At 39.8% G+C, this 27,652-nt stretch overlaps 1 protein-coding gene across 4 annotated transcripts in view; it reads left to right on the forward strand.

The window, feature by feature from the left end:
* Positions 1-27,652, forward strand: part of LOC122815561 (DENN domain-containing protein 5B-like) — a 1,792,502-nt gene that overhangs the window by 1,697,529 nt on the left and 67,321 nt on the right. For all 4 annotated transcript variants that reach the window (XM_044088154.1, XM_044088155.1, XM_044088156.1 and 1 more), the window contains 2 exons: positions 3,033-3,115; positions 21,243-21,369. In XM_044088154.1, coding sequence (XP_043944089.1) covers positions 3,033-3,115; positions 21,243-21,369 — 210 coding nt within the window. The remainder of the gene's footprint in view (positions 1-3,032; positions 3,116-21,242; positions 21,370-27,652) is intronic.

Raw genomic sequence — 27,652 nt, forward strand, 5'->3', positions numbered from 1 at the left:
GCATGCACCTGCACTGCTTTGAGGCTCACAGTTAGCCATAGCTTTCACCAGCAATGTTTTTGCAATGATGAACCCCTTACCCTCCTTCTGAGGAAGGAAAGTTGGCCCATCAGACTGTCATCCTTCTCCACTACTTCTAGCTTTCTGGCTCTAGGTCTTCAATTTGAAACCTAACATTGTAGAATAGTACTTTGCCACCATACAGTTGCCTAGAGATATCATATCTCAAGATGCCATGCTAAATTCTGGAATATGCTCTGAAACAATCCAGTGCAACTGCAAGAGAGAAATGGATCATCCTCATCATGAAATCATTTTCATGTTAACTTCACTTCTGTGAAAAAGATCCAGCAATCTTAAGTTGAAACTTGTTATATAACTGAGGTTAAAAATGAACCTTGAGGAGGTAGCACAGTGGAGAAGAATAAATCCGTTGAGCAAACAAACACAAAAACCACCGTGATTCAGCAGAGGTAAAATTAACTGGTTTAATAATTTTCTAAAAAAAACAATAAAGAACAACAGTAAGCTCTTTCACTGACTGTGTCAGATTCTTCAGATCATATGTTTGTTTGCTGAACATGTTATATAATTTATTTGCATCTCCAATTACAAGAAAAGTACTTCCAAGTGTTATAGCAAGCCAGCCTACTTTTTAATGCATCTTAAGAGTGCTTACATAGTCAGACTGGGTATTACCTGATAGGGAGGCTACTCTGGCCTTCATCTCATTTATTGTCCATTTATCTACCATCTACACCTGTCCAAATAAGTTATTTTTATCAGAACAAAAGTCAGTTTGTGCTGGTACATTTTTATTTATTTTCACTGTTCTGAAAAAGTAGAGAGAATTGGTCTACTTATTCTGTCCATATATCCTTGCTAAGTCACTTGGCTGCTAAACATATTTAAAAAAACAAAACTAAGCACAGCCTCACAAACTGCTTCCAACTTGAACACAATGGAATATTCATTCTTGTATGTGCACACACACAAACGCACATGCAAACTGCAGATGTAAGAATACTTTTTTTTTTGTTTGTAAATGTTGTGCCATTGAGACTATATGTGGCTGTTTGCATTCTGTCACGTGTATAATGTCCTTGCTCTATCTGGTCATTAGGGAATTAGTTTAGGGACTGGAGTTCTTAATTTGTGTTTCAGTTCAGAGCTTTTAAAATAAAATGCATTATGTACACCAGGAATCTAAAGTAAAGGACTGAAAATAAAATTATCGGTACTGTTATGGTATGTCCATCTTTGAAAAGTGTGCACTATGACACCTTTGAAAAAAAAACTTTTTTTTCTATCAACCCTTTTTTGAATTAGTGGTTATCAGATTTAGTTTTTCAGTATAAGCTGTACTTGCAAATGTTTTTGCACCTTGCAGAAATTTGGCCTGTTAGCTAAAATATTTCCATCTGAGATGGGGAGATTTGCAACCACTGCGTTTCTTAATTTATTTAATATATCTATTTAATAATGTAGTGTCATTGTTTTTTTCCCCAGTCTTTCCCTGAATTGCACCTTGTGTTGAAGTGACTTTGTAAATTTAATTAATGAGCAGCATTTATTACCTTTAAGTCTATGCATCTTTTACAGAAAAAAAAGTATTACTCGGAAATAGTGTCTTGATCATGTTTGCAAAGACGACTGTTTCATCTGGGTCTTTTGTATTATGATTTCAGTAAATAACTTCTAATTCTTCAAGAAAGTTATGTATTTGTAGAGACTGGTCTAACTGCGATATAACTTGGGGTACATCTAGGCTGTATAAATGGCATCTAAGTCGTAACCAAACTTTACTTGTTCATCTCACAAGCAAGACCCTTTATATATTCCATATATGTATATGTGCGTGAGTGAATTTTGAATTACTGGTTTCTATTCATTTCATTGGCCTGTGGTAATTGCATTATTTGTGGAGTTGTGTGTGTTGAACAGAGATTTGTGTAGTTTTTATGTATGGACACTCTTTTGGGTGGTTTTCTACTCAAATTTTGAGGTGAATTTAACACTTTTGTTTTCAAGATGTCTTAAGTTTTTATCAGTTTTGTAGTGTAGTGAGGGTTATGTTACTCCTTGAAGGCTAAGGCCGAGACGTCAGAGGAATAAAGTGTGCTTTTTCTTCATTTGTGGATTACTTTGTGGTTGTTTTTCCTTTTGTTTCTTGTTGCTACATTATGTTAAGATATGTTGGCTTTATACTTTCGTTATATGTTTACCTAATGGAATCTACAATCTTGTTCAGTTTGCTGTTAATGTCATTTTTCACTTTGTTGGTTGCGCTCAACTTTCTATTTTATTTTAATATATTTTTATTAAAAATAATGTAATACTTTGGATTATAGGGACTTGCTTGTATGGGGATAGTTATTTTGTGGGGTATAGCATTTATTTTTCGTGTATAGTGTTTATTTACTCTTACACTTGTATTAAGGCATATAGCTTATTAAAGTGGGGGGTGAGTGGTTGTGGTATATGTATAGATAGGGCAGTGATAAATATTTTAAATATGTCTCAACGGTGTTGATAAACAAATCTATAACGTAAAACTGATTATATACTTATCACACTCCTTTGTCAGGGTACATCATTATGATCTACACACATACTGTACTATATATATATATATACATAACTGAAATGAATATTGTGTTCCTGTGTGTAAGCCTATAAATGAATAATAAATGCTGACATTCATTGCTTAATATTCAAATGTTCCTGCAGTGACTACGGGCAAATAATGCATTGTAGGTACCCATAACAAAAGGCTGAATCTCTGATAAGTTTTACTTCATTATTTATATAAAACAGTAAAGATACATGTGCATAGAGCGGTAGACATCCAGCCTGTAGATGTTCAGCAAATGTCTCACAATTGGGTATTTTGAAGAAACACAGGCTTCTCAACTTTAGACACTGTCTTTATAACTGGAATCTTGTGAGTACCAAAGTATGTTTTTTTAATATGCAAAGGGGACATATTTATATAAGCACTAATTAACCATCTGCTGTTTGACTCTCTGCAGAACCAAATGCTGGACAGATCCAAGAAGGTATTGGGGAAGCAGTGAATAACATTGTGAAACACTTCCATAAGCCTGAGAAAGAGGTATGAATAGCACTGTGGGATTGCTTTTTTTTTCTTTTCTGTAGATATTATCTTGTCCTGATCAGCTAGCCATCCTTGTATTAAATGTTGTTAGTTGCCCATTTCACTTTTTTACTTTAGCAGTTAGGAAATTTGCATTAAAATTTCCTTTCCTCTGAGAGTGGTTTGTATAGCTGTCTCTCTTACTATTATATAAATAGCCAGGGGACCTTCTTCATCTGCTTTCAGGAAGGGAGCCAGTAGTAGCCTTAGTCACCCCTTCAATTCTGCTATTCATTTTCTCCTTTGTAGCAGGAAGACTTGCACAAATCTTTATAATTTCAGTGTACTTCTGTGGAAGTAGATGTTTGGCATTTTGGTGTTGTCATTTGAACCCTGACTTGTTGACAAAAGGTCCAGAAAGTGCCCCCATTCTCAGCCTAGATTGTAGGTTTAATACAGGGCATGATTTAGAATGATCTCTTTACCACTACATTTTTGTGGGCTCTTCTGATAAGTGCGGTTTTCTGAGCTTTAGTGGTAAGAAAACATTTAGATTTTCTTCACATTTTTTAATATAGCTATTCTTTGAATACTCGCTTTGGAGAAAAAGAAAAAAGAAAAAAACTTTGGCTGCTGAAATTCTGCCACCAAATATGCACTTTTGTGATTTAGAAATCTAAATCACATTCACCTTCACAATGTGGCTAAGATTTAAAGTGATTTAAATCACCTTTAATGTCAAGAAAATGCAAACAGAATGTTTGAATGACAAGGAGACAAATACAGAGGAAGTAAATGTAGCAGCAGAACTTGCATTGCTTGGATAAACAAAAGTAAGAATGTTCATATATGTCTTACAATTAAAGAAACCAGTTTTAAAATTGGCAAATGGTACACATTAATAATATGATAGGTTTATAAGAGAACATGGTGGCATTTATTGGTAAGCACATTGATGAAATCGTGTTCTTTAAAAAGAGTTCTTTGCTGTTACATTCATTTGTATTGTGTCTAAGCAAAGAACTAAAATGTGGTGGCAATATAAAAGTGGTACCCTTTGCTGTTAAGGAATTTACTGATGAAAGGAGCTGCTTAATTTGCTGAGACTACTGTTGTCACCAGATATGGTGCTACCCAACTGGCTCTGTTAAACAGAAGATCTTCACAGTAATTGAATATTAATCTGCTCTGTTTGCCAGCATGCCCCTTTGCATGTAAGCAGATCATGTTGTGTAATTGGCATATACATGACTATGGTTTGAGGAAAGGAACATGATTATTTTGTTATAGTAATTGCCTGTAGATAAGTGATAGTAAGAACTTGACCAAGATATCATCTAAGTTAATCATCACGTTTGTTTTTGGCGTATTCTGGAAAGTACCAGAAAACAACACCCAGTTTAATTACTTGCTTCTTTTTTTATCACATACCGATTAGCTGAATGGCTAATCTTAGACACTGACTCCGCTTTCGTGTGTAATTTACTAATCGGGATTTGTCATTATTATTTATTATGACCATTCTAGGTTACTGAATCTACACTCTCAGGTAATAACTAGTCAAGATTTGTCATATTGCATATTTTGTAGCTTTTCACACAAGTGAATCAGTTTACTTTTGTCAATTTTGTAGTGATACAGTGATTGTATATACCTGACAGTTTAGCAGATAGGATTAAGGCTATGAGCTGCTAAAGAACTTCATCCTGTAATCCTGGCTATACTTTCCTCAGTGTCCATTTACCTGTTGTACGACTCTGAGCAAGTTATGTGGCTTCATTGTCAGCCCCAGAAAGAGACATATATGCTTAGTAAGTTTAGTTGACCAGCATATAAAAAAAAAAAGTATACTAACAGAACAGTTGTCATGTTTCGCAACCATGTATGTTTTTCAGCTTTACATTTAAGGAAGTTAGTTTGATTATGGCTACTCACAGAGGTAAGTAATACAAGCTAAATACAAGCTAAGTGCTCTTGGGTATGACTTAATTTTGGGTTGTAATGTATGAAAGGTGTCTGTATACTACACAGGATGTTTGAATTTGCTCAAAACAGATTTTACTTCTGTTCTATTTTTATTACCACTTAGTGCTAGCAGGTGCTTACCTGTAGGGCTACCACCTGTTCCACTTTGCAAGGGACAGTCCCTCTTTGGGCAGTTGTGTCCTAGAAAAATATTGAAAAAATTGCAATGTCCTGAGATTTTAGGATAACAATTTTCCTATATTTTCTTTAATAGTTGTATAAAACAGTTATTTTGTATCTGAAACACCTAAATGTTATAAGAAACAGAACAAGCAACTAAAATGCTACAAGAATAACCTTTTATTTAGGCAAGAAATGAAGTTTTGTACTTACCTTAGGTGTATCACTATTTAATAAAACTTTGATGTTTATTTGTATGCACAGGATTATGTTGACCTGAGACAAATCTTGGTCATGGTTGGCAAGTTTGTATAGAGTTTTGCAGAGCCAGACATTTCATGACATCGCGTATGGATAACAGGAAGGAAGGGCAAATTTGTTTGTCCTTTTTTTGCGACTAGTAGCATTTTGCTGCTTTCCCATTCAGCTCCTCCCTTTCACCATGCATGCCCTTCCTGCTTGAATTTTGGGGTTACACACTGTCAGATTTTCTAGTGGTATATCTAGTCACAATCCTGCCACTGAACAAGTTTTTCTTTCTGTCTTGTTTGAAGCAATGTCCTCAGTGCTGTATTTCATTCCCTTCTCCTCCATTTGTCCCTCCTCTTCAGGTTGCCTCCCCAAACTGTCCCTTTATTACTTTGTCTCCATTTCCAAGATGAACAAATATATTTCCATAAACTACCGTTTGTGCATTGCTATAACCTTATTTAACCGTTTTCCTTTTTAACCACCAAAACTTTTTTGATCTCCTTTTCCCTGAAATGACAGGTAGTATGTATATTACTCTACCTGTGCTCTTATCAGTGACCTGAAATGTATAATTATTACGCCTCTACTTGACCAACTTATTCTTTGAATGTATTCTAGCTTTTTGCTTGCTTTTGTCACAGCCATCTCGCTCAGTGCCTAGTAATTCACTTCTGCACTAACTAGGGCTCTTTCTCTTGCTTTGACTGTGCCTGGTTTGTCATCCCCCAAGCTAGTCTTCATTTCTGTAATTGTTAGTCCCTAACTGCAAGACCCTGTACTGTGCAGCACTCAATGTCAGTCCACTCTGCTAGTTTGTGGAGAGTCCTTCATAATCTCTCCATGCTTCAGCTCTAAACACATCCCCCAGTTATAGTGTTATCTGTGAATAGGTTGCTTGTGGTCTCCGTATCTCTTACGATATATGACACACATCCCACAGATGCCCAAGACCGACCCATGCTATGCTCCATGAGTCACTTCACTGACTGCTGATAGTTCTTCCCTTCCATGAAATTCTTCTGCTTTTCATTTAACAACTCCTCAGTACACCTATCTTATCCTTTACCCTGTGCCAGTGTGCTGTTTACGTTTTCGTTTCCCTTGTCAAGCAAAGTTTTTACTTCCTTTGAGTAATGTACTGTCAAACCACTATTGAAGAAAAGCATGTTCTTTTCTTACTGAAAACATTTACATCACTGTATTAAGGTAAAGACTAACATAGCCTGAAGTACTGACTGTGTTTAGTTGCTTTAATACAATGGGAATTTTGTGTTTCTACCTTCTGATTACACAACGTGGGCTTGGGTTATAACAAAGAGTTGCATACAAAGCTACCTGCAAAGTAAACAAGTAAGTAACAGTTAAAAATCCATTAACTTGGTAATGATTGCAGTAAAAGATTCTCTGAATCTTGAAGTGCATTTTTACGTCTAAAACCTAATGTAAGACTATTCTACTTAGACTTGCTTCTTTAGTAAATAACATAATCTTGTCTCTCCTTGATTGCAGTTACATTACTGTACTTTAATTATCCATTGTAAATTTTGTCTGTTGATATGTTTTTAAATAATTGTGACCTTAATTATTTTGTTTTATGGCATCATTGATCTTCGTGCTTTTGGGTTGGGATGCGGCTAAAATGGATCTCTGGACCAGTCCATCTATCATTTAAAGAGACAAGCAAATAAAGTTGGTAAGAGACTGGCCTGACAGGGTGTGCTGGTCATGAGAACATACCAAGAATTATTTTATTTTTCGTGTCATTTTTTCCATTGATCTGCCTCCTGCTGAGGTTAAGACTTGCAGGTTTCTATTTAATCTGGATCTATTCTTTTTTCCCACCTGGTACAGAAAAACTACTGACATCACTAGAAACTTGCCATTGCTGAGGGACTGCTTAAAGAATTTTATGAGGAGAGCTGACAGCATTCATTATGTTCTTTAGGGGGTATGTTATGTGGGCCTTGTGCCTTAGCTTCTCTCATCGCTAATACTAATCTGCAGTGGAAGAACACTCCAGTCATCTTCCACATATTTTTAACAAAAAAGCAGAAAAAAACAGATTTATAAAAAATGGCAAAAAAAGATAAAAAAAACACTTTTACCAGGGAAATGTAAGCAGAATGGTTCCACTAAAAAGCCAGTAAAACATGGGAAAGAGTGTTTTTAAGTATCCATTTAAACAAATTCCCATTACCGTGCCAGAAGTTAACATTTTAAACTCAGTGTTTCAACCTAACTAGGCCAAAACCACCACCACCACCACCTGAACAATTAAATTAGTATAACTTGGGCCATAACAGTGAGAGAGAAGGATCCCTAAAATTACCAGCCTGAAAATTTCAAACCAAACTTTCATGTAGTTAGAAAGTATTAACTGGCTAAAACAGTCAAAGTGGGAAACATGATTCTTTAAACATCATTTTCAACAGCTTTAAAAAAGTTAAGATTCTGAGCTCAGATTTTCAACATATGTGTGGATTACTACCACCTGACCTAACTTGTACGAGTCAGATCCAAACTATAGCACTGAAGTTGTGTAAGCCAGATCTAAAGTGTGATTTATGAAAATGACTGTGATGCATTTACAAATGATACTGCATATTGGTATACAGCAGTTTGACAAAGGGTATAAAAACTAGCTACACTGAACCTTTCATACATAAAATTCCAAATAATTAAAAACAATTATAACCTTGTACCACTGTCATTTAGTTATAAGAGGCAGAGGACTTATTTGTACATTAAAATGTACTGCAAAACATATAAATATCATTCATAAACTGCAAAGTAATACAAATTTATTTATTTAGCTGACATTTGTTTACCGGGAAAGTCCGACTGGGTATGAGCCCATTTTCAGCGGAGGCCCGGGGAGAAAAGCTCCACAGTACATATTAAACAGAATTAAAAAAATGAACAATGGTTACAAATATTAAGACCTTAACAAAGTAGTACAATATGTGAATGCAATAAAAGAAAATAAGCAAAATGTAAGGCAAGCAATAAAGTTGACCACACATTATATACAAGATAGAAGAGAGTTCCTAATATGCATGTTACATAATGATGCATGAAAAGTATATAACAGAATAAGTAATAGTTTGTAATAGGCCTATACTCTTTCTGGCAGGAGAACTAGATATTAAATTTTAGTCATAAATTCTGGGATAGATAAAGGTTATGGTAAGAATATAAAGAAGGGGACATTAGAATGTAAAGGAATTAAAGAAGAGTGGTGAGGCTAGAAAGTAGGTAAAGCAGGAAGGGAAGTAGGCTATATCAAGAGAAAGTCTATTAAGAGTGGAGAAGAAGGGAATAGAAAAGAGTACTAAGATAACAAGGAGCTTGGGCAGATCCTGTTATTGGTTAGATGTTCTTTCAACCTAAACTTGAAGGAATAGTAGTGGGGTGCAAGTCTGATTGCTTCAAGGATGCTATTCCATGATTTGGCAACACAGTGAGAGTACAGACTAGCCCTGTTAGATCTTTGAGGTTTATAAATAGATAGTAGATGCTTGTGAGAGGAGCGTAGGTCATGAGTTGGAATATAGTGTTGAAGTAGTGATGATGTAGTTTGCAGAAATGAGGAGTTGTGGAGTATTTTGTGAGTTCGTGTTAGTTGATTAGAGGTGAGAAGGTGGGGTAGTTCGAGCCAATTTAGGGACTTGAGAGCAGAGCAATGATGAGAGTAGTGGGCCTGCCCTGTGGCAAAGTTAGCTATTTTCTTATAACATTGACTAAGTTTTGCTTTGAGGGAAGAGTGAAGATTGGTTAGAATAGGAGAAGTGTACAGAAGGAAGGGTAAGAGATAGGTGGTAGCAAGGGTTACTTTCATGGAATTAGAGATGAATTTCTTAGCCCTATACATCATGTCCAATTTTTGATTTTTTCTTTTTAATGATGTTCTGATATGTAGGTCAGACTTAAGATCAAACTTAAGATTGTTGTAAATAGTTACACCTAACAGTTTTATATGTGAAACCACATATCTTCAGAGAAGTAATAGCAAAGTTGAAGGCATCTGGAGAAAATTGTTTTGGTAAAAATAGTAGAAGTGTATTTTTTGGGTTAAGTAGTAAATGGTTGTTGGTGAGACAAGACTCAATGGAATTGAATGCTTCTTACGTTAAACTCTGTAGATGAGAGAGAGTTCTGGCAGAGCAGATTAATGTAGAGTCATCAGTATACTGAATTAGGGTGGCTTGTTTGGTGGCTAGTAAAAATGTTGAGAAGTGGACCTAATATTGAGCCTTGGGGTACCCCAGTGCTAACAGGCAAGTAAGGAGAGACGTTACAGTTCCATTTGACAGATTGGTTCACTACCTATCTCTCCAACAGATATCACTGTAAGGATGTTTTAGTTAAGCCCAGAAAAGATAGTTGGGATAGAGGTTCAGGTGGGAGATGGTATCAAAGGCTTTGGCTAGATCTAAGAACAGAGAAGAGACAAAGTTTACGGAGTCATGGGCTTTGTTGACAGTGTCAGTATAGGATAGTTGAGCAGTGACAGTGCTGTGTGCTGGTTTGAATCCATGTTGGGTGGGAGAGAGAAGATTATTGTCAAGTAGGTATTGAAGAAGTTGTTTATGGATACATTTTTATAGAATTTTTGATAGTGGTGAAAAAATAGCAATTGGCCTATAGTTAGAGATTTCTGTGGAGGTGCCACCTTTGTGGAGAGGAAGGATGTTGTTTTTTTTCCACAGGGAGGGGACATAAGACTCCTTGATAGATCCATTAATGATTAGTGAGACAGGATAGACAACTGAGTCAGCAGACATTTTTAGAAATTTATTAGGAAGATTATCTGCAAAGGGGATACATGGCTTAAGCTTGCACAAGAGGGATTTGATGAAGGACGTAGGAACTGGTTGAGGGAAAATGTGGAGCGACAGGTAATAGGCTGGCTGAGGGAGATAGAGGGAACTTGTTAGTGATGGAAGCTACACTATCAGTGAAGTAAGAGTTAAACTGAGTTGCTATGTCAGGGGATGTACTATCACAGGAGGGTTTGGGGGAGGACTGACTTCCTGGGTTTAGGATTTTTTTGATAGTGTGCCAGAAGGTTTTTGGACTGAATTTGTATTGATTATGTGAGTTTGCATAGAATTTTTTTTTCTAAATTAACCTGTTTCTTTACAAGGTTATATGGTGCTTTGAAATGCTGTAAACTATTGTGACTCTCATGTTTTAGGTAAGTTGAGTGATTTGGTATAGACAGAAAGCCAAGGAGTATAGCTGGTTTTAACTATTTTCCTTCTGGTGGGAGCTAAACTGTCTAAAGTGTTTAGGAATGTAGAATTAAATTGTTCAACTGCATCATTTAGTGGTAAGTATTTAAGGAAGGACCAACTGATAGAGTTTAGTAAATTTGTAAAATTATAAAATGTCCATTTTATAAATGCAGTAAGGCACTTGGAGAAGTTCATGGTACAGATGTTACTGCACACCCATGGATGATCGCTTTCAGTGTGGTAATATGTGCACAGTGTATACCTCCTTAGATATATATATATATATATATATATATATGTGTGTGTGTGTGTGTGTGTGTGTGTGTGTGTGTGTGTGTGTGAGAGAGTGATGGGGGGGGGGGGCACTACTTGCCACTAGATGTGAAGAAAAAGTGCCACATAGTTTTGGTAGGGACTGCAGACGCTGTGCATTTTTCTAAATAGTTGTAGAATTCCTTAATAAAACATGCTGCTGCATTAAAGTCAGAGGAGGTGCAGTCATAAATTAATTTTGATATTTTGTAATTTGCTTGCAAAACATCCTTGTATTGTGAAAACATCCATGTCGGCCCAGTTGCTAAATCTTTCCCTGTGATGTTCAAACATCTGCACCATGATTATTCTCTGTTCACACCAAAATGTCTCATACTGTCAGTGTAAAACAATCACTCCCAAGTTGGCATGCTTGTAGTTCTTAAATTCAGGGAAGTTTGCTCTAGGAGCTTTTGGGAATTTAATGGAGAAGGTCCCAAGTTTACGGTCAGCCTTCACCAGAGATACCAAAGCTGTAGTTTAAGAGGTGGCCATATTTCTTAGAATCAGGTCGAGAGTGAAGTTTCCCCTTTTAGGGTTTATTTACCAACTGTTCAAAGGAATTTTTGTTAAGTCTAGGATTTTTTGGGAGTATCGTACATTGGAGGTATAGGTGTCTCACACTAGTGAAGGGTAGTTAAGGAAGCACAAAATAAGGGAGTTTTTGCTAATAGACAGGTTATTTACAACACTGAGGAATCTTACATGGTCTTCAGGGGATAAAGAGTGTGTTCTATAACAAGCTGCTAAATTCCAACTGCAGTGATCTGTAGTTCAATGAGTTCAGTATGCAAATCCCAGGGTATACACCTGAGAGATACTATGTACATACATATATGGAGACTACCACAGTTGCCATTGGGTCTGAAGGCATGAAAAGCACAAATACTTGGTAAAGAGGGAGTGCTGTTTTTATATGTAAACCAAGTTTCAGTAACTATGCAGAAGATGTTTTCCAAATGCAAGAGTGCTTCAAGATCAGGCAGTTTATTGATTAGACTTCTGTCATTGAGGTGAGCCACTTTATCGTGAGCTGATTTCAGGATCATACCTCTTAACTGTCCAGATTTTCACAGAATCCCCAGATTTTTGCCTAATGTTTTTGGTCTGTTCCTCATAAAATTTTGGTTTTCTGGAAAATAACTGGAAAATCATTAAGGATTGAAGTTAGAAAATATTGAAAGACATTTGAGTTTCAAATTTCATACCCTTCAGAAAATCAATGATGTTATGTAGTCCTATCTCGCCGTAATTCTTGCTGGATGGGTTCGGAGCCAATTCTCAGCTCCGACTCGGCCGATATTAAAGCTCAAGAGCTTTTACTGGCTCGAGGCTAACCCCTATCCCATGGTGCCTAATGGCAATTCCCCAGATCTCGTTTACCACGAAAGCTTCGAGGGTTGTCTCCTTACTGGCTCGTTGGCTAAGTAGAAGATTTTTTTGATAAATCTTGATATTTTCTGTCTAGTTTCTTTATTTTTCTTTCTAAATAGTTGTTACCTTTTTCCTGTGTGATTGTAGTGTGTGCTTGATCCCCCTGTCCCCTTTTTCTTAGGATTGTATGGCTCGTTTTAGTTAGGGCCGTAGTTGCCTGTTTAAATTAAAGGGCCTTTTCTCTCTGAGTGCTAGTCCTTCTTCCCTTTAAAAAAAAAAAAAAAAAAAAAAAGTGTTTTTTTTTCTTCTCTTCATAGCTTGCCTGTTGGTTATAGTTATTATTTTTAGCTTTGTTTTCTTGTCAGCATGTCCAAAGACAAAGATAGAGAATATAAGGGTTCAAGAAATGTGACAAGTGTTCACAAAAAATGTCATTGAATGACAGTCACACTAGCTGTGTGTACTGTCTGGGAGAGGCTCATTTACAAGAACCCTGTACTTTCTGTCATGCCTTTAGTACTAGGGTTCTTAATGAGAGAAAACGCAAATTGATTGACAGGGGTCTTATAACTATAACTTATAACTAGTTCCTTCCAGGAACAACTGGAACTTGAAAAAAACACGAAAAAAGAAGCAGCCAAACTGGATTGAATTTTTCTTTACTGAATTCTGGTACCTCGGCCTTCGCCTTCACATGGAATAACATCACTATGCTTTAACCAGTATAAATATACAACTGGAACTTGGTCAGACAGTTCCTAAAACTTTAAAGAGAAAGTCTCCATCGGTTCCAGTTTCAGAGCTATCTAAGAAGTCTAAAGTGATCAAGCCGAGGAGTTCTGGCTCCGATTCCGCTTCTTCTGTCTCTATGCCGTCTGTTTCCTCTGTGCCGAGGCAGCCTTCGGTATCAAGACATTCACTGGTTATGGACCCTATCTCACCTACTTTGAGATCTCCTATATTAGAGAGGAGGAGATCTCCTTCTATCTCCACCCGTTCCTCCAGGACACTTTCGGATGACGATATTGAGTGGGTGGTGAAAAGGCTGCTCTGTGGCTGTGGCAAAAAGTTAGCCCTTCTGGACCCAAAGGCTTCGGATCCGTCCCATATTCAGACTACTGCTCCATCTCTAAGCAACAACTTCCAAAAGAACTGTTTGCTCCACCACAAAAATCATCAAGGACATGGTAGTGCATACAAAATTCCATAAACCTGATGAGAGAATATATGATCAAATTGTTGTTAAGGGTATGGCACCATGTGTCAAATGTAAAAGTTGTCCTTATGTAACCAGCTTTTTTTCACAGATAAATGGTATTGTTTTTAAACCAAATGATTGTTTTAATTGTAGAACAGAACGAGTTATTTATGCCATTAGATGTGGTTGTAAAAAATTTTACATTGGTCAAACTAAGAGAATGTTTAAGACCAGAATAATGGAGCATTTAAGGGACATAAGGGCAAATAAATTGAAGAGTCCCCTAGCTCAACATTTTTTTGAATTTCATGGGGGTAAATGTGACAGTTTAAAAGGTACCTGTTTTAGAACAGATTTTTACTAATGAAATTAGTGATGGTATAATAAAAAATATGCTTTTAAAAAAGAAACTATTTTTATATTAAAATATGAGACTTTAATTTCTAAAGGTTTGAACACTGACTGTTGTTGGAAAAGTTTAATTTGAAGTATTGTCTTTTTAAGAATATATTAATTGCTGTACTTAATTGATTGTGTGATTGAATGATTAGGATAGCTGGTGTTATATAAACTATTTGTGCATATGATTTGTTACTCCTTGAAGGCTTATTGTAGCCGAGGCGCTAGAGAATAAAGTGTGCTTATACTGGTATGTTGTGTCATTACTGCTCCATCTCTGACTGCTTCGCTTTCAGAGTCGAACACTTTGGGTCCTTCTGTGCTGGATTCTTCGGTTCTGAGAATTCTTCCTGCTTCCTCAGAACCGATAACTCTATCCTCATCAGCTCAGTCTGGAGCCAAGGGGTCCAGGAGCCGACGCTCTGTAGTCGACTCTGAGAGGGATAGTCACCCCAGTTTTTCTTCAGAACCGACCCTCCCTCTCGGTGCGTCGGCTCAACTGAGCTCAGTTCCGGAGCTCAGTTCGGAACGGAGGTCTTCTTCAGTGCGGGGTGGAAAGGCTTTCGAAGCAATACAGAAGGCTTTGTCCAGTGCCAAAACCCTGCCTTTGGACCTGATGTCCCACCAGCAGCTGGTAGCAACCTCTTCTCCCTCACCTCCCCCTCAGCGTAGGGAACCAGAGACTCAAGGAGCCCCCATTGGAGGCGTCCCCTCTTCTGAGACCTCCCCAGATTATCCCACTGGGGAGCACCCTTGGAAGAGACTTTGTAAGAGGATGCACATTGACTCACCTGAGTCAGTCACGTCAGACACTGATGTGGATGACTCAGAAGGGTCCCCAAGATCCCCCTCTGAGGATGTCTCTTTTGCAGATATCCTTGAAATCCATAGAGGGGTGATTGAAAGACCTCTAACCCTATTGAGGATGAATCAGTGTACCTTGAGGCCTTTGTTTCCCGACCTTCTACCTCCTGAATTACACCGCCTTATGACCAACTCTTGGGGGTCATATCCCGGAAAGCCTGGACCTCCCAGGACACAGTGGAGCCTGTCCCGAGAAGGCCAGATAAATTTATGACTGCTCCGGAAAATAAGTCCTTTCTTTCTAAGGGAGTTTCTGTGGATGCTATGGTGGTAGCAGCGGCCACAAAAAAGGAGTTGTCTGAGACATCTTCTAATATCCATCCTCCTAATAAAGAGTCCAGGACGATGGATAGGTATGGAAAGCATACCTTTTCTTCAGCGGCATTTATCTTACAGTCGCTGAATTACCTATCCCATTTTATTAGACTTCAAAGGGATCTCTTGAAGGAGTTGGGAGATTACCCTTCAGAGTTCAGTAGCTTCGGGATCCACGGACAAGATATCTGCGCAGCTCTCCACCCTTACATCTATAGCTAGCTCCTCCATGAGGCTGATTTCCTATGCAGCTGATGGAACGAGCAGGGCAGCTGCAGCAGGAATTTCTCTTAGGAGACATTCCTGGATGCATCTGTATAACATCACGGAATCCTTTAAGTCTTCCTTTACTACCGTCCGCTTTGATGGTTCAACTCTTTTTGGACTGTAGGTAAAAGAGACTTTGACCAGGTGTGAGCAGGAAGGGAAAACCTTATCTGCTGTCGGTGTCCGTTTCTTCCTTCCTTCTAGACCCTATCCCAAGGGTCAAACAGGAGGGAAAATGTGGTTCCGTAAATCCCAAAAAGGTTTCCCTCGGGCACAAGGTCAACCTCCCCCTATAGGCAGAGGGGGAGGATATTATGGAAGACGCCGCCCTCGTGGCAGATGAGGTCCGCAACATCAGGGAGGTAGAGATACCATCTCTGATCATCCCTTCCATCGCCCCTGAGGGGTTGCCCGACTGTCCATCTCTGGAGGCAGTCGGGGTTCATTTTTCACTGTATCCAAGCGCCTGGCTACAAATTTCCCAAGATCGTTTGGTACAAAACATAATTTCCAGAGGTTACCTTATTCCCTTCATTTCTGATCCCTCAGTAAACCAGTCTCTACCAGACATGCCACCCATTCAGTTAGACCATGCAACATCAGAGGTCATCTCGTTGTTTCAAAAAAGAGTCACCCAAGAAGTCCCCACAGAGCAAATAAGATCTGGAACTTACGATTCTTTTTAGCTCCAAAAAAGACAGGGGACTGGAGATCAATTCTAGATCTCAGCAAACTCAACAAGTCTGTAAAGAAATCGAAGTTCCGTATGATCACTCTGCAGTCAATATTTCCCTTTATTGGGAAAAACAATTGGATGTGCTCCATAGATCTTCAGGACGCATACTACCACATAAAAATGGACAGGCACTCCAGAAGGCATGTACGCTTTCAGCTGGGAGCTAGTCATTTTCAATTTCGAACACTGCCCTTTGGCCTCACTACAGCCCCCAGAGTGTTCACCAAATGCATGGCAATGGTAACGGCTCACCTGAGACGTCAAGGATTCCAGGTGTTTCTGTACCTAGACGATTGGATCCTCACTGCTCCCACCAAGCACCAACTAATCAGAACCAGGGACAAGACTCTATCCTTGTGCGCCAGATTAGGAATTACAATAAACCTAAAAAAAAATCGGCCTTATCTCAATCGCAGCGCATTGTCTTCTTAGGTTCAGAAATAGATTCAACCACCATGACATCAAAACTGACACCAGAAAGGGTAGAATCATTGCACAACCAAGTCAGATTCTTGCTGAAAAAAGACAAAGTACAGGCCAGAATAGTCCTTCAGGTCCTAGGGACTATGGCTTCCACCATTCTCTTAGTTTCCCTAGCCCATCTGCACACAAGAGTACTTCAGTGGCTACTATTTGCCCAGTGGTCAATACAGGATCTTCCCCTGTCTCACCAAGTACTCATCACAAACTCCTGCAAGAAGGATCTAACATGGTGGTTAAGTACGGATCAGCTTCATCTAGGTCGCCCACTTGCTTCCCCTCAACAAAATGCAGTCTTGACCACGGACGCCTCCCAGATGGGGGGGGGGGCATTATCTGGGAATAACGGTCCAAGGTATTTGGCAGAATCATGAGAACCACTTGCACATAAATTTTCTGGAGATGAGAGCGGTGCTATATGCGTTGCAAGCACTTCACAGTTCTCTTCCCACTGGGACAATTGCGATTCAATCAGACAAACATGTCTGTAGTGCGGTACATAACCAAGCAAGGGGGAACCAAATCTTACTCACTTTGTCGAGAGGCTCTAAGAGTATGGAAATGGGCGATGGACACTCAACGCTTTCTGGTAGCAACGCACATTCTGGGGAAGTCCGATGTGATAACAGACAAACTCAGTCGAGCAATTCTGATGCCTCACGAGTAGTCCCTGAATTCAGAAGTTGCGGAAGAGATTTTTCGCAAATGGGGCCAGCCTTGCTGCAACCTATTTGCCATGTACATGAACACCAAATGCAGCAGCTACTTTGCCCTAATTCCCCTTCCGGGGATGTCACCCAGGGATGCTCTGGTCCACAATTGGCCTCCTTTATGCTTTTACACCCTTTCCTCTCATACCAAAAGTGATTTAGAAAGCAAAACTGTTGAAGAGTACCCTGATCCTCATTGCTCCTTACTGGCCTCGCCAAGTCTGGTTCCCCTTCCTGTGACCCTATCTCTTGTAGGAACCATGGATTCTGGAACCATCTCCAGACCTCCTGATTCATCAGTCAGTGCAGTTCCACCCTACTATCCAAGCTCTGAAATTGACAGCATGGCTGCTCCAGTTCAACAAATAGCCAGGTGTGTTTCCCTTTTCCCCTACAGTCACAACACATTCTGATTTCTTCATACAAACCTTCTACCAGGAAATTATATTCCAGTAAATGGAAAAGGTTCTCCATTTTGGGCAGCAAACCAATGCATAGATCCCTACTCAGCTCCCCAGAGTCTACCCTGTCCTTCCTGGCATCCTTTTTTTTATGAAGGAGCTGCAGCTGCTACTATTAGAGTTCAGTTAGCTGCCATCTCTAATTATCATTTTGGTTACATGGGAAATCCAATCATGTCCCACTCTGTATGCAAAACCTTTTGAAAAGAGTCCTCCTTCTCAGACCTCCAATCAGGCAACCACCAGAGCCCTGGGACCTGAACCTAGTTCTCACATCTTTAATTTCTCCACCTTTTGAACAGTCTTCTTTATCAGATCTGAAATTCTTGTCTTGGAAGACATTGTTCTTAGTGGCTATAACATCTGCTAGGAGAGTTTCAGAATTGCAAGCCCTCACTATTCGACCTCCTTACATTGTTTTCCACAAGGACAGAGCATCACTTAGAACTAATCTTTCCTTTCTTCCTAAGGTATGTTCAGAGCATAATCTCAACATAACTATCGAATTACCAGTTTTCTTCCCGAATCATAGTAATAAATCAGAATACAGATTACACCAATTGGATGTCCACAGAATTCTCAGATTTTACCTGCACAGGACTAAAGAATTTTGAAAATCAGACCAGTTGTTTGTCTCCTTCTCAGACAAAAATAAAGGCTTGGCTGTTTCTAAGGTCACTTTGCTTAAATGGCTTTCAGACTGCATTGCATTTGCTTACAAAACTGCTGGCAAACAATTACCTGCCAAAGTAAAAGGCCATTCAACCAGAGCAGTATCAGCTTCATATGCCTTTAGATCAAAACTCCCAATTGATACCATTTGTGCAGCAGCTGCTTGGGCATGACCTCATTCCTTTGTCACTCATTACAAATTGGATTTCGCCTCCTGGGACAAGTCATCCTTTGGCTCCACTGTGCTGAAGAGTCTCTTTGCTTGAGCCACCCGGGGTAAAGGTGCTAAGGATGCTGTCCCATCCAGCAAGAATTACGGTGAGATAGGGCTATGTAACATAAAGAAGTTATGTACTTACCATAATGTTCCATGTTTGTAGTCCATCTCGCCTACATTCTTGCATCCCACCCTCCTTCCCCCTTCCTGTTTCCTGGAGGAACTGGTGGACTATCCATTATGCTGTCTGACCTGGTTGTAGTTGTCTGTCCACTTGCATGGATAGTAATACAGAGTATTCTGTTTGTATGTGCATAGTTATTGATAGTTTACTTACTATTATGTACCTATTTACTTTCTTGCAAACAAGATCTGGGGAATTGCCGTAAGGCACCATGGAATAGGGGTTAGCCTCGAGCTAGTAAAAGCTCTCATGCTTTAGTATTGGCTGAGTCGGAGCTGAGAATCGGCTACAAACCCATCCAGCAAGAATGTAGGCGAGATGGACTACAAACATGGAACGTTATGGTAAGTACATAACTTGTTTTTAATGTAAAACCTGTTATTCTATAAACTTTCTAAGATTGTAAGAACAGTATTTAAAATGTGTCCATATTTTTGGAACTTTGCCCCCTCCCCCCACATTATTTATGGCTTTGTCCAGATTTTTTGATCTATGAGGTTGTGAGGTATGGGACTGATATGCTAGCTATGTCTGAATGCCCATCAAGTGGACTCTACCTAAAATAGGCACAAAAGGGGGAAGCAGAGGCTTTAGCCAGTATGCAGAACCCTTGAAATGAAAGGTACAGCCTATCCTTAGCTGGACTGTTAAGCATCTAGTCCCATGCCGACACACAGTGGCCACCCTTGAAATAACACCTGAAGACACAACTGCCTACCATTTTCACTATAGTATTCTAACTCCTAACATGTCACTACTCTAACTGATGTAAATGTTGTACATAGTGGATTTTGCTGACTACCTTCTTTAATATTTTTTTCTATTGTGTATCAACTATCCCTTTGTTTTTAGCATGCTCTTTTATTTTAAGTTTTTTTTTTTTTATGTGTGTTCACATTCTAGGTTGAGACTGAAATTGGTCCACTGGTATCAGTGGTCTCTTTTCTTTATAGCTCAAGGTGAAAGAAGGATTCCTCTCAGGGCTAGTAACATAACAGCGACTTCTTTTTGTTACAGGCTACAGTTTTAGAAAAAAGTGTTTGTTAGAATTGGTGATACTGCACTGTTAAAAAAATATATTATTATATAAAGAAGCAGTTCTTATTTTAAAATATAACACTCTTTTACCAGGGGGACTGAATCATGAGATGAGTTGGAAATATTTGCTTTAGTTAGTCATTATGGTTAATTTTTTAACTGCTTTATTGGTTTATTGTTTTATTGATTGTTAGATGGGTGTGTATATATAGGGGAAGTTTGGTTAAGAAATGTTACTTCTTGAAGGCTGTTTTTGGCCGAGGCGCTAAAGTGCAATACATTTCTTGTATTTGTGTCCTGTTGTTTTTTCTTCTAGTAACATTTGTAACATGCATAGAAAATTCTGACATGTCCCTCTGCATTCCATGTTTCAAGTCACTCACTTCCAGATATACCACTACCATATCGTAGTCAGGAGTTTGGGTCCCTTGAGTCCTTGTAACTTAGATATCCTGGTGCGTGAAAGACAATTCACTGTAATCCTGTCCTTGCCCAGCTTTGTGAATGATGAATTGGTGTGCTTCTATTGCTGCTGCGGTTCAGAGTGATAGACTTGGCGGGCTTTTCCTCAGGATGACTCATTGTGGAAAGTATGACTAAGGTGGATGAGTGGTCTGACTTTTTTCTGAGACTTTATTTTCTTACTCCTAGGAGACTCTAGGAGTTATTGTTTTACAGCCTCAGCATAAAACATTTTGGTGTGATTAAAGAATGATTCTGGCAGAGATATATGAAGCTCATAGGCAAAGTTGTAAGGTGAGAGGAAAGCTTCTAGATTCATTAATTTACAAGTCTCACAGAAGAAATTATTAGTGTTGAATATAAGTACATTATCTGTATGCACAAGGCAGTTGGTACACTGCCTTAGAAGACCTAGTACTAAAAGGCTGGCAACAGAGTTGAAACTAGCAGGCAGACCTTCCGTCTTGTCCAGTGCTTAGGTGTTTAGATGAGTAAAGTAAATGCTTAGGTGTTTAGATGAGTAAAGTAAATGTAGCATCATGCAAGTAAGTTGCAGATCAGTTATAGGGAGGTTTGGGTGGTACAAGAAGACATCAGTTGAGGGGCTGTACCACAAATGTCCAAACTGGGCCCTGCAGTTGATAAGGCTGGCCCTGAAAGAAGGGCTACATACAAATAAGATGAGTAAGACTGAGCAACTGTGAAATCACTGTAATATTACTAAGCATTTTGAAGAATGAGATTTTTCTTTTTGGCAGTCAAACCACAAAGCATGACAATTTTACAGAACTGTGTATTAACATATGCCCAATTTCTTTGTAGAGGGGAAACCTCACAGTTCTTCTCTGTGGAGAATATGGTCTTGTGTCTGCACTTGAACAAGTATTCCATCATGGTTTCAAATCATCACGTATATTTCAGAAAAACATCTTTATCTGGGACTTCATAGGTAAGTGATTAGATGGTATTTAATTGTAGTAATGTGTTATTATAATTTGTGTAGTAATCAGTCATATGTGTTTATTTAATTGAATGCCATACATTTCCGTAATACCTGCACTAGGAGTTAAGAATTCAGTTTTGCCCTGTGGACTTGCTGTTATGATGTATATAAAATGAAGCATGTTTGTTAGTAATATGATCGTTTTGTGTTATAAGCCAGGTAATGCTTTTATGGTAAATATGTCCTGACATTTATTCCATGGTGTGTATATACACTGAATATGTGCTTCCTGATACTTTTCATGGAACAGAATGTTAAACTGCTTGAGTATCAGGAAAGAAGACATTCTTTGAAAATCTTATATGTTTTGTAATGGGAGATTTATGTTAAGTCAGGCATTTGTAATGCAGTTTGAAGTCACACATGTAGTCCTCAGTCCTCACTTCATTGAGGATTGTGGGCTGATTGTTTGTGATGCAGTACCCTCTCAGTGATAGGGAAAATACTTATGTGATGTTGTCAATCTCGCCTTTATTCTCACTTGTGGGTTGGATCCAATGCATTGGATCCATCTCAGCCATTTCTCCAGCTCAAGGTCTTCAGCAAAGCTCGTGGGCCTCATTCTTTACCCATAATGCAACTCCAGAATTACCCCAGATCTTGTTTGTCATGCAGCGAACAGGTTGAACAGCATAGCTCTGGGCTAAGTACTTAGTTTTTGTCTAGATTATTTAGTATAATATTATATTTTTCCTTTCTTCTACTTCTACAAATAGCTAAATGAGTCTCCAATTTACCCAGCTCTTTCCCTTGTTTGATGTTCATTTTAGTTACAGGATGTCTAAGGAACGGACATTTTTTAGTTAGAAGTCGTTCCTTTCTTCTGTCTTCTTTTTTGTTTACATTGTAAAATTACAGTTCTAATTTAGAGTGTGTGTGTGTGTGTGTGTGTGTGTGTGTGTGTGTGTGTGTGTGAAGTCCATTAAAATTATAGGACTTGCTGTGTGAAATTGGGAGTGACTGTTTGTCTTTCCCTCCCTCTTCTTTAGCCATGTTGCAGAAACAGGAAGGTAAGCCCTTGGGCTTCTAAAAATGTGAAAAATGCAGTAAGACAATGCCCCTTAACTATTCACACATTTTATGTGTGTATTGCTTGGGGCCTCTTCATCTGTAAGAGTCTTGTTCCATTTGCCACAATTGCAACCAGCGTGCATTAATGGAGTGTAAAAATAAACTTATTTTGAAAGACCTTTTGAAGTCGCCTTTGTCTGAGGCTATATCTCCCCTGAATCAACTGACAAACCTACCAAAAGACCTAAATCGGAGCCGCAATCCTCATTGGAGCCAAAGCCGAAGACTCCGAAGTTAACCGATCCAAAGGCTCCATCAGAGCAGACATCTCCTCCTCGTTCCAAAACTCCATCAGAGAGGGGAATTTCATTGATGCCGACTGCTACAGTGGAGCATTAGACATAGGAGCCTATCTCCCTCTAGTGAAAAGGTTTCCTTTTGGCTCCCTTCTCCACTACTAGCTAGTTCAAGGTCACCTACCCTCTCCACTAAGTCTACCAGAAGTTTATCTGATGAAGACATAGATAGGGTCATAGAGAGACTTTTGAAGGCACCTGCTGCCAAACTACTTTTAGATCCAAGCCCAAAGGAATTGGGTCAGACTCAAACCCCCTCTTCCGTTGCAGTTCCTCCTCCGATCCATCCCCCTGCTTTGGAGCCAGAAGATTCCAATATCCAGGTTGTGTCAGTGTCAGGTCCAGGACCCATACCTTCCTCGAATCTGATATCTGGCCGAGTGCCTCTTTTCCTTCGGAGCAGGAGACCTCTAGGAGCCAGTACTCCCCAGTTGGGTCTGCGGAGACCTTTTGGATCTCATCTGATCTGACTATGCCTATGGGGGCCTCAGCATGAGTGAATTTGACTCCTATCTCTGCTTCGGAGCTGCTCTCTTCTGCTCTGGAGATTCCTTTGGCTCCGACAACTTGTTTTTCAGATCTTGGGAGTTCTTCGGAGTGGGGAGGGACTGCCTTCGAGGCAATGAAGAGAGCTTTGACTACTTTGCAGTCTGAGACATGATCTGCTTAGGGTCTTCCTCCCTCTTCAGTTGAGGTGTCTTTGTCTTATCACGTGGCTTCTCCACAGGTCTGCAGAGACGTTAGGCCTCAGGATGTACTCAGGGTACTGCCTTCTCTTCTGAGTGACCGCTTCAGTGGGATAGACACTGACTTTGATGAAGCAGAAGGGTCCCCAGGATCACCTCCTGAAGATGTCTCCTTTGGAGACATCCTAGAAATCTTAAAACAGAGAGGTGATTGGCAGTCGTCCAACCCTTTGGCTGAGGAGTTGGTCTTCCTGAAGCATTTGCATTTCACCCATCAACTTCTTGGGTGATTTCTCCTTCCAACAAGTTTGTTGAACTAATCTTGCGAAAGGCTTGGGAGACGCCAGACACCATAGACCCTACTCTTAGGATGCCAAATAGGTATATTACTGCCCCAGAAGAAAACAGTTTCTTCACAAAGGGTGTAGGGATTGATGCCATGGTCATGGCGGTGGCCACTAAGAAGAAACTGTCTGAAATAAGTTCCTCTATCCATCCTCCTAATAAGGACTCTGACTATGGAAAGGTATGGGAATCACGTCTTCTCATCAGTGACCTTTGCCTTACAGTCTCTTACTTATCTCACCCACTTCACTAGACTGCAGAGGGACTTGATTAAAGAATTATCAGACTCCCTCCAAGGGGCCGTAGCTGATGCTGCAGCAGATAAAAATCTATGCTCAGCTTGCCACCTTGAATTCAGTTGTCAACTCGCCCATGAGACTTATTTCTTATGCAGCAGATGGAACGAGTAGGGTAGCAGGCTTAGGTATCTCCCTTAGGAGGCAGGCCTGGATGCGCCTTTGCGATTCCGCGGAGCCCTTCAAGTCTTACTTCATTAACCCCCCTTTTGACAGCTCCTCCCTTTTTGGGCCGAAAGTGAAGGAAACGCTCACCTGGTGTGAACAAGTGGGCAAGACCTTGTATTGCCATTGGACTGCATTTTTCCACTCCTACTAGACCTTTTCCCAAGGGTCAAAAAGGGAGTTGGAAAATGTGGTTCAGAAAATCTCAAAGTACTTACCAGGACACACAAGGTGAAAGCTTCTCTAGAGGCAAGGGGGAACAATAACTGAAGATGCCACCCTTGTGGCAGAGGAGGCCTGCAAAACCAGGGGTCCAAAGAATCTTTCTTTGGGAGACCCTTCCAGCACTCCTGAAGGACTGCCTGATTGCTTGCCTCTGAAGGCAGTCACGGGCCGATTGTCTATGCACTGAGAAATGTGGCTAAAGATAACAGACGACAAATGGGTGCAGGACATAATATCCAGAGGATATATCATCCCCTTTTCTTTCCTTTCCCCATAAACAAAGCAGTTCCAGATGTTTCACCCAGTCAAAAGAAACAAGCAACAATAGAAATCCAAAAGTTGCTAAGAAAAAGAATCATCCAAAAAGTCCCCACAGACCAGAGAGGATCCAGAACTTACTCAAGACTCTTTTTAGTTCCAAAGAGGACAGGGGACTGGAGGCCCATTTTGGATCACAGCAGTCTAAACAAATTGGTAAAAAAGATTAAGTTCCGGATGGTGACACTGTAGTCAATACTTTCTTTCCTGGAAAAAGACAATTGAATGTGTTCTATAGACCTTCAGGAAACGTTCTACCATATTCAGATGGACAGATGGTCCAGTAGGTTCTTGCACTTCTAAGAGCCAGTCACTTCCATTTTCCAGCTCTGCCCTTTGGTCTCATTACAGCCCCCAGAGTGTTCACCAAATGTATGGCAGTAGAAGCGGCTCACTTGAAATGCAAAGGATTCCACATGTTTCCATACCTGGATGACTGGCTCATAACTGCTGTGACCAGGCATCATTTACTCCAGTCAAGGAATTATGTCCTTCAACTGTGCTCCTATCTAGGCATTGCCATGAATTACGAAAAATCTGCACGAGAGCCATCTCAAAATTTAGTGTTCATAGGAGGAGAGAGAAAACTACCACTCAAATAGAAAGACTTCCACAGGACAGAGTAGACCTCCATCATTTTGTCAATACTCATAAAGAAGTCAAAAGCCACTGCAAAACTAGTTCTCTAACCCGTAGGGGAAAATGGCTGCATCGATCGTACTAATTCCTCTAGCTTGTTTTCACATGAGGGTTTCTCTAGTGGTTGCTTTTTGTGCAATGGTCAATCTTGGAACTTCCAGTGTCCCACAAGATTAATAACCATTGCCTGCAGAAAAGATCTCCAATGGTGGATTCATTCAACTTTTGTGCCTCAGGGCTGTCCTTTCATTCCTCCTCAGCCTTTGGCCATGGTGACAACGGATGCTTCCCAGATTGGGGGGGGGGGGGTACATTTTCTCGGGAAGACAGTTCAAGGCATCTGGCAAGAACACAAGGCTCATCTGCATATAAATGGTCCTAGAGATGAGGGTAGTGCTTTTAGCATTGCAAGCATTCCAGAACTGTCTTCCTCTGGGAGTAACAGCAATCCAGTCAGACAGTATGTCCATAGTGTGGTATATAAACAAACAGGGAGAACCAGATCATACCCACTTTTTTGAGAATCTCTCAGGGTCTCGCATTGGACGATAGCCTCCAATCGCTTTCTGATAGCAATGCACATCCTGGGGAAATCCAACATCATTACGGACAAGCTGAGCATAGCCATTCTATGGCTGCACGAGTGGTCCTTCAATCAAAAATTTTCTGGGAGTGATCTTCCAAAAATGGGACCAGCCTTGCTGTGTCCTCTTTGCATCACCCAACAATGCCAAATGCAGTAACTACTTTGCCTTGATCACTCCTATGGGGGAGTCACCAAGGGATGCACTTGTTCATGAATGGACCCCGAGAGTTCTTTACGCTTTTCCCCCATTTCCACTAATCCCAAAGTTTCTGCAGAAAATGAGTCTGTTGGAGACGACTATTAACCTAATTGCTCTCTACCGGCCTCGTCAAATCTGGTTCCCTTTTCTTCAACCTCATCTTCAAGACGAACCCTGGATTCTGGACCTTCTGACACATCCATCAGGAATGGTTCATCCCAACCTTGACACCCTAAAATTGACAGCTTGGCTGCTCCAGTTCCCCTAATTGCGAGTTTCCTTCCCTCTCCTCCCCAGTCATGCATATTATATTATGACCTCTTAAAACATCTGCTCGAAAACTTTACAAAAGTAAATGGAGGAGATTTGTTGTATGGGTAAACCGTAATAGAATAGATCTTTTACAGCACCAGTTCTCTATATTTTAGTTTCTGTCAGAGATCTTCAGTGGTAGAGCAGCAGCAGCTAGAGTTCAACTAGCTGCAATTTCTAATTTCCATATAGGAGAAAATGATCTTCCTATCATGTCACACAGACTTTGCAAAGCATTTTTGAGGGGCACTTTTATGTCAAGACCTCCGTATAAGCATCCAGTGCCCCATTGGGATCTCAGTTTCACCTTATCTCATATTATTTCCCCCCTTTTGAACCTTCAGCTACATGTGACTTAAAATATCTTTCCTGGAAAACTCTCTTTTTGGTGGCTATTACTTCAGCCAGAAGAGTATCTGAGTTACAGGCCTTGTCCACAAAGCTTCCATATCTAGTCTTCCACAAAGACAGAGTGTCGTTATGCACAAATCCATCCTTTCTACCCAAGGTTGTGACAGAGAATACCCTTAACTAATCTGTAGCTCTTCCAGTTTTCTTTCCCAACTTCCAAAATAAAGGAGTGTATTCCTTGCATCTTTTAGATGTTCATAGACAGTTACATTTCTATTTACATAAAACCTTGGAAATAAGAAAATCAGATCAGCTCTTTCTCTCTTATTCTTATACAAGAAAAGTTCAATCAGTTTCAAAAGTCACTTTATCTAGATGGCTAGCATTATGCACATCCTACATTTATAATTCAAACAATAGCGTTCTCCCAAATGTGGTTAAAGCTCATTCCACTAGGTCTGTGGCCACATCTGCAGCTTTTCAGACTAGATTACCACTGCATAATATCTGTGCTGTGGCTACATGGGCAAAACCTCTTACCTTTATTACTCATTACAAAGTGGATTTGGCCTCCAGGAGTAGAGCCTCCTTTGATTCTATGGTTCTGAGGGATATTCTCCCATGAGCCACCCAAGAGTTTGGATGCTTGGGACACGGTCCCACAAATGGGAAAACATCACATAAAGAAGTTCTGTTCTTACCATAATGTTCCATGTGTGTTGTCCATCTCGTTCTTTATT

This window comes from Protopterus annectens, chromosome 11.part0 (assembly GCF_019279795.1).
Source record: "Protopterus annectens isolate FY-2018-M chromosome 11.part0, PAN1.0, whole genome shotgun sequence".
NCBI lineage: Eukaryota > Metazoa > Chordata > Ceratodontiformes > Protopteridae > Protopterus > Protopterus annectens.